Source organism: Fulmarus glacialis, unplaced genomic scaffold, assembly GCF_000690835.1.
Source record: "Fulmarus glacialis isolate BGI_N327 unplaced genomic scaffold, ASM69083v1 scaffold35204, whole genome shotgun sequence".
Taxonomy (NCBI): Eukaryota; Metazoa; Chordata; class Aves; order Procellariiformes; family Procellariidae; genus Fulmarus; species Fulmarus glacialis.
Genome location: NW_009210497.1, coordinates 9233 through 21040, shown reverse-complemented (window position 1 = coordinate 21040; position 11808 = coordinate 9233). Strand labels below are relative to the sequence as shown.

At 38.4% G+C, this 11808-nt stretch overlaps 1 protein-coding gene across 1 annotated transcript in view; it reads left to right on the top strand.

Moving 5' to 3' along the window:
• The window catches only part of E2F8 (E2F transcription factor 8), a 10650-nt gene extending 2413 nt beyond the window's left edge, over positions 1–8237 (top strand). The window contains 11 exon segments of the mRNA XM_009577193.1: positions 522–683; positions 2145–2282; positions 2499–2708; positions 3579–3663; positions 3947–4469; positions 5509–5687; positions 5689–5710; positions 6755–6884; positions 7029–7055; positions 7058–7335; positions 8064–8237. Of these exon segments, the coding sequence (XP_009575488.1) occupies positions 522–683; positions 2145–2282; positions 2499–2708; positions 3579–3663; positions 3947–4469; positions 5509–5687; positions 5689–5710; positions 6755–6884; positions 7029–7055; positions 7058–7335; positions 8064–8237 (1928 nt within the window).
• Positions 8238–11808: the final 3571 nt, after the last annotated feature.

Here is an 11808-nt window from a genome sequence, read left to right as displayed (position 1 = left end):
CCCTCTTTCAGTTCTCTTATTCATTCAATTCTTGCACATGTATTGTGTTTTTACAGTGCAAGAAGAAGGGGGAATCAGGTGAAACTATCAAACATAGCCAACATGCAATCCGATTTGCAGGATTTGTAACCATGGAATGTTATAGAAGCCAAAAGTATAAATTACTCCATTAATTTATTTTTTAATTTAGGTTTGATTCATGGAAGAAATGCTAACTAAGCATTGTTAAATATATTGTATAACCTGCAGTTAAGCATCTTTAAGAGTACAAGGTGTCAGACAATAGGAAACGTATACAGGGGGAAACATCGCACTCTCTCTTTGTAGTAGACTTGGTATCCGCCTAATTATCTGATTCTTGCCATGTAGAGACATGATTCTGGAGTCCACATCAGCCCTGCCTAATTGCTGTGGTGTTTGTTCTTATAGCAATTGTCACTGACAAATTTCTTCAGTTTTTTAAAAATGTTTGTAGCTGGCGTGCCACTTAATACTTTAATCCTTTCTCCTGTCTGCTGCAGCATCAGTAAATAGCAGGAAAGACAAGTCTTTACGAGTGATGAGTCAGAAATTTGTGATGCTGTTTCTTGTGTCGACTCCTCAAATAGTAAGCCTTGAAGTTGCTGCTAAAATCTTGATTGGAGAAGACCAGTTAGAAGACTTAGATAAAAGCAAGTTTAAAAGTAAGTAAAATATCAAGTGTAAGTTCAATGAACTATTCTAGTATTAGTTTATATAGGGTAAAATACCATCATCTTTTTCCTGCCATAAATTTATTTGAAGCCTCCAAAAACTCACTAAACACCTTGCACAGTTTTTAACAGGGACCCAATTGCGCATTGATACATAATGAACACATACATAAGAGAAAAAGTCCATTAAATCCTCTGTCCTGAAGTAATGTCACAAGGCTGCTTATTGGTAACAATTTCTCTTTTCTCAAGCAGTCTGTCAAAGATTTCAGCATCATTTCATCAAAGACGCCCCAGAATCATGCAAATCTGTGTTCTGGTCATATTAATTACTTGTTGGAAATCTAAAGAAATTCTGTAAAAATCCTATTAATGACTTACACGTGAGAGGAAGTGAAACCCAATGCTGTAACTGCCAATTATTTCTTCATTCTTTTACCCTGCTCTCAGTTCCTTGCACACTTCCTCCTCTTCCTCTGCATTCAAATGAAAAGGTACTTCTAGGTCTAGGCCTGTATAGCTATAATAATCAAAAATGTGCGTCCACTTGAGGCATCAAGAATTAATTGTGGGTTTCATTGAAAAGTACACCCTTCCTTGATGCCCAGACAGACTCCATTGCTTTTTTGTATGTAATTGTATCTATGCAAAAAGAAAACCGATCCTCGCTGGTTTCAGTTCATAATTTCCTTTCCACTGCATCATGGCAACATAGAGAGGGTGGGTGGGTATTCGGTAGGGGCTTTTTATTTGTTTTCATTCTTTCTCCTTCCTCCGTAATGTCCATCTTGCAATAAAAGCATAATCAGGGCATTCCATCCATGTGTCTGTATTTCAGGTATCACATGTTTTACCGTGTTCTTGGTTAAGAAGCATAGTCCCAAGTTCCATGACTTGCTAGACTTAAAATTTTCAGCAGCAGAAGCTTTGGCCCAAGCACATTCACTTTGCAGTCCAGAAGTCACTTGTAATTTGACTGCTGCCTAAAGCTTTTCCCTAATAGCTCAAGCTGAACACAGTAAAGAACGTGCAGGATGATTATCCTGTTGCATTTTTGTGTGTCTCTTCCCCCTAGTTCCCATATTCACCCTTGCATGTACATACCTGCCTTTTAAACTACTTATTTTCAGTACAGTATTGGTACAGGTTTGGCCATTGCACAGAACTTAACTTGTTTGGAAAATGTTTTTTTCTGTATTTAGCATAATATACTTAGCAGTATTTTCTTTTCTAGATCTGTATGTATGTCATTCTATTTTACATATAAGCTTTATATTGTGATAAGATATGTTATTTCATAGTATAAATACCTGTTCCACAAAACTTCTTTTAAAAAAATTATAAAGGTTTTTCCTTTTAGCTGCTAAAAGGGCATTACAACATTTTTAATTTGATGGATGTTAACTTGTTAATCAGAATTGCTATAGTTTAGAGTTGTTTATTTTATTTCAGCCAAAATTAGGAGACTTTATGACATAGCAAATGTTCTCAGTAGCCTTGAGCTTATCAAGAAAGTTCACGTTACAGAGGAGAGAGGTAGAAAACCAGCATTCAAATGGACAGGACCTGAGGTCTTGCCAAAGATTCAGGGTAAGTGTATGTGTCATTTCCTTTTGTTCCGCTGATTATTTTGATTGTTTCTTTGTTTTCTCTGCTAGAAATTTTTTGACCAAAAAACAGAGTAAACTAAGCAGAAAGTCTTTACTTAATACTTCAATAATTGTAAGCCAGGCTCAAAGAACTGCTTTTAATTACTGAATCTGCATATGGTATGTATTTATTCTTTGGTTTTTTCCTGCTTTTTAGATACAAAACTTGAAACAACTTCTACAACCTGTCCCCCACCTATTTCAGGATCCATCACTTCCAAAGAGCAGTGTTCAAAAAACCTTTTTCCTTCAAGAGGAAGGCAAAACTTTACTCGGCATCCTTCTCTAATAAAGTTAGTCAAAAGTATAGAAAATGACAGAAGAAAGATCCAATCTGCTCCGACCAGTCCAGTTAAAATAAGTGCAAGTACGTATCTTTTTCTAAGTTTGTTTTTGACTCAGATGTAGTCTTGCATTAAATGTTCAGGCTTGCCATCTTCTCAGAGGAGATGCAGATATGTGGGTATGCCTGCTTACAACAAACATGTCTTAAGAACTGTCAAAAATAGACAAGATGCCTGTAAATTTGAGGCTTTACAAGATTGGCAGTGAAAACAAAGCTAAAATGATCTGTGTTCGGTTCGTAAGCTCCGCAATTAGTAGAAGCTCTTTCCAGTTTGGTGGACCAAATCCAATCACAGCTTGCGCAGTTGCAGCAAAGTAAATACATTGATTGAGATCTGGACCAAATTCAGCACACTGTAGGCAACTCTAGCCTCCTCGTTCACACCAAATACACAAGGAGTGGCATATTACTATTTTTGGTTTAAGAATACTACTAAATCCCTTTTTACGTATCACTCTTGACTTTGTGTGATGTCTTACTGGCTACAAACTTCTGTTTGTGTGGTATAGCTGATTCTCTGGATATTCTGTCTTTCTCTGTGAACTGCTCTAACCCTAGTTTGTTGTGGAAAATATGCTTTAGATCTTACTATCTAAGCAGTTCTGTATCGCATAAAATTGCCAGAAAATTACCTATCAGTGTTCATGTTCTTGTTAGGTATCATCTTCGGAGGGAAAAAAAATGGAGCTGAGGCTTTAAAATTTGTTTGATGTAAGCTATCATCCAATTGATCAAATCAAGTCTGGGCTGCAGTTTGAGGATAACATGGAGTCTTAGTGTTTTGTCATTAAATGTGTATGCCACATAAAATAACGCAGTCTCCTCAAGACAAAATTTAACTTCTACATTTGATGTACTAACAGTTTTGTTTTGTCTTCCCCCTCCAACCAGGTACTGATCAAAATTTATCAGCTTTCCCAAGTAAAATGGCTCAGGTTCCAGCAATCGCTAAACATCAGCTGGAAGGACAATCAAAGTAAGTTTGCACAAGTGTTAAGGCAAGAAGCTTTATTTTGTCACTGGCCATTAAGTTAAAGCTGTGCTTAGTTTGAGTTGGGCAAGAGCCTGCAAAAACTGGTAACCCCTGATACTGCAGGCTATTTTTTTCACTTATTTTCTGTTTAGTGGATTGAGAAGTGCAAGTTCAAGTTAAGTCTTTGTATTGCAGAAAGTAATTTGTCAGGGCATTCATTTCTGCACTAAGGTATTAAAATATGTTTGGGCTTTTTTGTTTGTTTTGTTTTGTTTTTTTTTTTAAGGAAAGCAAAAGAGATGAAAATGAAATTGTCAAGATCTGCTTTGGAATGTAATCTGTCCTCACCTGAGGTAGTCCCCAAGCGCGAACCTCCTCGCACCGCAGCACCCTCTCAGCAGGCAGCTCTCACACAGCCACTCGGTGTCTGTCCTCCAAGCCACAGTTCAGTCCCACCAGTAATACTACCTCATACTCATTCTGGTGTTTCATATGCAATATATCTGCATCCTTCCCAAGCCCACACTGTGACAACATACAGCCCAAGTTTCATGTTGCAGCCTCTACCGTGTGCTAATGTAACTGGAATTAAGAGTATTAATTCAAAAGTATTAAATAAAATAACCACTGAGGAAGGGGACAATCAGATAGCTACAGATGATCCAACAAAGCCCTTGACAGCTAAAGAAAGACCGACTATAAAATCAGAAACTTCATCACAGCGATGCCTTAAAAGATCACAAGCATTACAAGAGAATAATTTAATTAAAAGGTATAGAAGTGATGAAGAAAGCCTTGATACTCCTCTGGTAAGTTAAGTTATTTTTAAAATGCCGTTTTATAGCTTAATGATGTTGCCACCTACTCATTTTCAAAGTGATTTAAGAGCCTACCAGTGTGTGTAGGCATTTTAAATAACATTATGCTTGAAGGGATGACGTTCATTTGTTGTGCTTGCTGATGTTTGGGGGGCTGTTTTTTGTTTGTTTACACACACACACACCCCTATCTATCTATCTATCTATCTCTCAAATATCACATAATCTTGCTGGTATTTGCAAAGCATCAGGCAGAATATATAGCATGCAATATAACACATATCTTTGAAAGGCCAACCTAGGATCAGGCTGTATTTTTCTCCTTGTTCCCCTCTCTTCCCCCTCCAAATATTTATTTCCAAGAAGACGTGTCAAAGTGTACAGGTGTTAGTCAAAATAAAACAACTCCCAAAACATTATGCCAAGACTTACCTATTTATACAATGATTCTGGAGTAGTTCAGGTTGCTCATCTTGCTGGCATTCATTCTTGGCTTTAGAGGTGTTAGGAGGGAAAGTGGACACATAAAAGTCGCTGGACAGGCAATGTCCCAAAATCCCGGTACCTTCTGAATATGTCTATCCAACGTTGTACACTGTTAATGTTGGATTGTTGTAGGCATAATAATACAGCACATGAAGAGAATAAGAGGTTCAGATACACTTGATGGATATGGAGAAACTGGGTCTGGATTGCTTTCTACTCCTCAGTTGCTGAATGTTTTAGTGTCTCTGTAAATTATTAGGCTGCTTTAAATTGTGCTTGCCAAAACAGTCGTGAAGTGTTATCAGCATGTTGTGACAACGTGTGGTGTCAAACATCCACTAGCTGTGAAGGGGCAAGAGGGGATAACATGGAACTAGTTGGCTTATTGACTAGAAGGTTTTATAGCACAAACTTGGGATTCTGGAGAAAGGAGAAACGTTGCTTTCCTAATTTTTAAAATGTATAAATATTATTGTAGAGCTGTAATTGAGAATGTTAAGTCTTACGAAGTCTGCCTTTGTTTTTGTACATACTTTTTTTAAAGGGAGAATCCATTAAAAATGAAAGACCACCTTCCAATAGCTCACAAATGAATCACGAAATAGACAATTTCCAGGAAGAGAGATGGAACAAAACCAAAACATTAGATCAAAACACGGCAAGTTGCTATGACCAGTGTAAAAGAGAAGATATTCCAGAAGATGACGACAAAATCAAAACTAAACTTTGCCATTCCTGCTCATGAGGTAAGCTTTGTCAGACACCACAGCGCATCTTGCCATTACCTGGGGTCTTGAAGTCTTTGCAAAAGAAACAAAACTATAATGAACGACACATACATAGATTGTCTTTGGTTGCATTATTTTTAGTGTGCTTTTAAAACCTTATTTTGTAGGAATGTAGGATTTCTATTTCTGCAGTAAGTGACTTTCTTCCTGCTCATGAGGTAAGCTTTGTCAGACACCACAGCGCATCTTGCCATTACCTGGGGTCTTGAAGTCTTTGCAAAAGAAACAAAACTATAATGAACGACACATACATAGATTGTCTTTGGTTGCATTATTTTTAGTGTGCTTTTAAAACCTTATTTTGTAGGAATGTAGGATTTCTATTTCTGCAGTAAGTGACTTTCAGGCTTCAATTGGGATGAAGATCACAACTAAGACTAAGCAGATGAAGGCAATGTTGAGATCCCTTACATCCCCAGTCCTTTGTGTACATTTAGTCTCAAATATTTTGATTTACAACACAATCACATGAAACTCTCTTCATCAGTAAAATTTGGTATTCTGCAGTTAAGACTTACTACTGTAGAGACCTGAATAAAGAACAGTTCTGTTGACAAAAACAGAACTTGTAAATGCAAAAGGATTGTCTTCCAGTATTTGTCTTATGAAAAACACAATCTATGAATAAGGTGACATGATGATTACTGGGTCCAGGTGTTTTTTCCAAAAAAAAAAAAATTCAGTGTCAGGATTTCTCTTTTGTGTAGTCTAATTGTACTGTGTTAATCCTAGATGGATTTCCAGTTCCTCACTGAGGATATCAGCTGGAGATGGAACCAGCTGACTTCTGCACAGTAGGGCAGTCTTACTTTAAAGAGCGTGTCCTTGAATCGGTTCTGTCTAATTTCAGACAGAAGGTAGTACAGGCATGGAATATAAGATCCTTGGGATATGGAGGATAAAGAATAAGAACAAGGCAAGGGGGATGCAACTTTGGAGGAAAACTTCATTTTTGTTTACTACATGTTTGGAGTAAAGGTGTATTGTCTTCTTCTTTTTCAGACTTTCTTTCCATCTGGCTATCTTATTCCTCTTACTCAGTGCACCCATGGCAACAAGGCAGGCTTTTCTGACAAAGAGAAAGCTGGGATGTGTTCACTACAGCACACTACCTACAGCTCACCCATTGCCGGTGAGTATTAAATAAAATAGGCGTACAGTTGTCTGACTTAAAGCGTTGTGGGCCAGATTCATCCTACTGAGATAACAAAATCACAACGCAATGGCTTGAGTCTCAATTTTTAATCCCCTTCAACATTTGATTTTTCTGTTTCAGGCGTCATTCCAGTGACAGCATCTGAATTTTTTTTCCTGCTTTTCATATAACACCCTTGAATATAATGCTGTCACCAACTTCTATAGCTGCTGCACCTGTACTGAGCAACTCCTGTCTCAATTCAAGCAATACCAGTTCTGCCCAAAATCCAAGTTCTTCCGTTCTGAACTTTACACTGCAACATGTAGGACTGATACCTGCTGGTGTGCAAGTTCCTGCAAATCCCGTTCCTCAGCACATGCCGGTCTCTTCACAACTAGAAAATGTTAGCCGTAGCTCAGACAACGTGAACTTGCAAGAGGAGAAGGTAAGTAAAAATATATTGCAGCTTCTTGACTGTGGTGGGTTGAGTGGGAAGTATAGTGCAGTAATTCCTTTACAGGAGGTAAAATTTTTAAATGAACAGGTTTTTTATCTTTACAAATCAGCACTGCCCACAAAGAGCTGGCAGCGAAGGCTAGCGTAAGTACAATATAATTGAGAGGTTAGAAAGGAAGAACAAGTATCTTATTTGTTGTGGAAATGGAGGCAGCTGGAAGATGACAAGGTGTGAAGACACAACTGTTTTAGAGGGAGGATTTTGCATAGATCTGAAGTGACACTTATTAGCAAATTGTCCATTTGTTACTCTATCTTTCCTTCTCGTTACTCTCCTAATCTACTCTCACGTTCTTGCATTTAATGTTAGCTTTTTTTAAATAGGATGGGATTGTAGCAGATTTTAAAAGAGTATTTTTTTCCACAGGAAGTTTGTCTGTATATTTTGTGTAATACTGTATTGCCTAAGATCTCTTTGTATTAAAAAAGGAGATAGGAGGGGATTAGAGGAACCAGATTTTTATTTAGTTGATATTTTTTTTTCTAATGGATATATCAAGGAATACAGGTATATTATTCTCAGTAAAGAGTTGTTAAGTTTTTAAATTTCAGGAAAAAAAAAATTAGTTTGCTAACATCCTGCAGAAACCTAAAACCAGAATTCACTTTTTTTTTTCTTTCCCCTTAAATGAAAGTAACTTTCTCTCTTCTCTTTAGCCTTGTGTTCCAAAGGAACCCCAAGAGCCCCAGACAGTTACAGAAGTTTTTTTCCGCACACCAGGAGGGCCGAACACAGTATCTTCAGTATCTGCAAATTCAGATGGTACTGACAGAATCTCTCAAGGAACTCTGTATATTCCTCAACGAAAACTTGAAGTCTCAGAAGACTAATTTTGGGATATCAAATTGCTGAATGTGTTAGCAGGCATAATTACTGGTAACACACTGCACACATCTTGGATTGTATGATGGACAATGTGTGTTTTGGACACGTATTGGCAAGACCTCAATACTGGAATAGCCTTAATTAATGCTTTAGAATTAAAACTGGCTCTTAATGAGCAAGTTAATGTCTAATAATTTTTCCAAAAGGCTTACCTGAAGTATTACAGCAACAAAGTTATGTATCTAGTGTTTTTTGTGTTGCTTTTCTGCTATGCAAAGTAAGCTGAAATTGTCTTTGTACAGGAAGGTACAGTCTATCAGTCAGTACGTATTTTGCACAAAAAGTACTGTGAGTGTGTACATATTTTATGTCTTAACAAAAAGGCCATAGTTAAAATGTCTTGCTCCTATGTTCAATAATGCTCTTTTGTAAAGTTAGTAAAAAAAAAAAAAAAAAACAAAAAATGAATTCTTAATCAAGTTTTATATAAGTTAAGAATTATTTATACTGTATTTTTAAATCAATTTGTTCAGATTAAACTTACATCAAACTCAAATTTTGACTTTTTTTGTTTGATCAAATTAAATTACCTGAGTTAAGGTATACGTTGTATATTCACTGGCATCTCTTCATTCTTTTTTTGTCAGACAGGGGTGTCTCTGTCTTCTGAAGAAAGGGAAAATGGTATTTCATCAGAAAGGGATTTCAGTAACTCTGACTTCTGAACTCTTATCACTAGAGATTACATCTCCTAATAACAAGAATTAGAGGAAAATATAGTTACGAAGTTTGGAATTCAGAGTATCCTTCTCACCCTCAAGTGTTCCGGAAAGTGCTGTCCAAATGTCACAGAACTGAGAAGTGACACGGTTTGGGCCTCAAGCTAAACAGACGATCTTAGTAAGATTGGAAGATGTACACTCATCACCTTGCCTCTTCTGCTAAGCTCAGAGTGTGAGCCAGGTGCATGCTAAGCTATACCCACTCTATAGGTTCTCTTGACACTGGAGAGGCTTCAAGCCCCAGAGGAAGTTTTCAGAACATTTGCCCTAAGGTTTTGTAACCATCTCAAACAGCTGGTGGGAGAAATCACACATGCAGCCAGCCGCTGAAGCGTGAGCTATTCTCTTGCAAACAACGTAAGGGCTGGCTTCCAGCAGGAGGGAGCCCCGTGTCTCTTGGACACACTGGCACCGTGCAGAGGCTGTACTGTTTTTGCTTTCTAGCCAAGATCAATGTCAGCTTCCAACTGTTGTTTCTCCCCTCTTGCAATTTCATATCCAACAGGTTAAGTTAAACCAACTGAATTTAAATACGTATAGCAGTCTCTTCTATGCTGAAGGAATAAAGATGAAAACTCCTGACACAGCTCACACTCAGATGACAAGGAATAGCTAACAAATTGAAGGAAAATACAGTGTATCTGCCTTCCCAGGTGAAACGTGCCTGGCTGTCCAAATTAGAACAGGAAAAATGCTAGCAAAGCCCAAGATTCAGGCTTGGACTGGGTAAAAAAACATAGTTAAAACAGCTAACACAGTAACACTAACTGGCTTGCTCTTTAATAGTGCAAAATTATTTTATAATACAAAATACACCGGAGAGAATAGGATAACCATTGAAATACTCCTACATGAGGAGGAGAGAAGAATAAAAGCTGGAAAATGGAGGAATTCTCACTGCAGCAGCAAGTAGATTTTTTTTCTTCTCCAAAGTGGTAACTGATTGATCTTCCTTACACATGCTATCAATTTAATTCTAGAAGTATAAAGGCAAATGTTTATAGAAACTTACATTACTCAAAGGAAAAAAACGGCAAACCTTTGATTTTTGGACACCACAGTTGACAGAATAAGAAAATACAGTAATTAGGCTTGGAGAAATGGTCTTCTCACAAGTTGTGCTCTATTCTGAAAAGCTGAACATATATTCTGACTTGCTGCCCAGTGTCCCTTGGCTCCTGTCAAAATACAGTTGCTTGCTTCTTCACGCAGGCTTTACAACATCTAGCGCTTTACTTTCTTCTTGTTCATTTTGCAGGCTGAAAAGCTACCGCTCCTCTGCTCTAAGTATCCTATTCCCCACGAGACCCCCATTTCGCCCTGACTAGCTGAGCTCGCTGCTCCTTCCACCTGCCTCACCCACCCTCGAACGTGAGCCGAGTACCGATGTGCTCTGTTGCCAAGCTCTAGGAAAGTCCCTCTGATCCTCGGGCTCGCTTTGCTTTTGGTATGCTGCATTCCAGTTCTCCGAGCAGCATTTTTTAATCCCTACCTTTGATTTATAGAACACACTACAGTCTCGCTCCACCAGGAATATAACAATTCATGCACGTGTACATTCCAATTGTATATTTCAAGTCATTTTTCCAATCTCAGGTCCTGATAACCACAGTAGACCACGAAATGCCAACTAACCCATACAGGTCCGACTGCTCCTTTGAGCTGTAAAGAGCCTCTCAACAAGACTCGCTTCCTTTCAGGGGCACTCAGTATCTGGGGTAGCACAGAAGTACAGAAATGAAGCAACACCCAATACCAGGAAACTAAAGGTTGTTCCCTGCCTTTTCCCCTTAAATTCTCTTATAAACTCAAAGGGAAAATACTTACTGACTGTTTTGGGGACAGGTTGCCCTGCAGCTGGCTATGATGCAAATCCATCCAAGTAGATGATCTACATGACATGAGTGAAGATTAACGAAGATTCCGTTCCCTCAAATGTCAAGGGTCCTAACTTATCAATCACCAAGGGTGCAAACACTAAGTTGTTACAAGCTTCTTAGTGCTTTCCCTGTACTCCAAAAGCGAGCTCAGTCCTGCCCCAACCCCTCCTCGCTGCCGTCTGACAAGAAACGTTTGTGCCACGTACACTGCACCGTCACCTCTGCATTCAGCCTTATTTGACATAGGCAGAAGGGTTCCATGAACTCTCCAGGGAGAATGACCACGAGAGATGGAGTCCAGCTCTCCTACTCAGGAAAAAGCAGTCCTCCAACTTTACATCAAGGACCTGTCTCTGCATTATCAGATCTTTGCTGGACTCAACAGTCAATGGATCCACAGGCTCCTAAGAGTTTTCAAAGTAGCCTCAGCGAACAGACCCCTAAAATCCTAAACTCTGACATGGATTTGGCATTTAATCTCCTTACACTCCCATGAAAGACCCGGAGTTGAGACTCTCAGCTTCAGACTCCTGGTGTTTAACCCCTAGGCTGTAAGGGCTTGGCCCTTTCACACACAGCAAAGTCCACGATACTGAACAAAGCTTCTAAATTCAGACTTCCCTTTAAAAAAGGAGAGTCAGCTTCTAAATCTTTAAAGCAGTAAAATAAAGCCTTGTAAAAAGTGAACTTTAAGTGCCTCATACTTTAGCCTCCGCATCTTCAATGTCTGCAGTATCATCCATTTCCAACAAGCTCAGTGAGGCACGGCAAATATAACTGCAATGAATATTATACATATTAACTAGCCATCTTAACACCTAAAAACAGTAAAAAATTAAAGATTAGAGTGAAAAGCGTAATTCTCTGTAACCTAAAAGACAAACCGGTTTTATCTATCAAATCATGAACTGCCG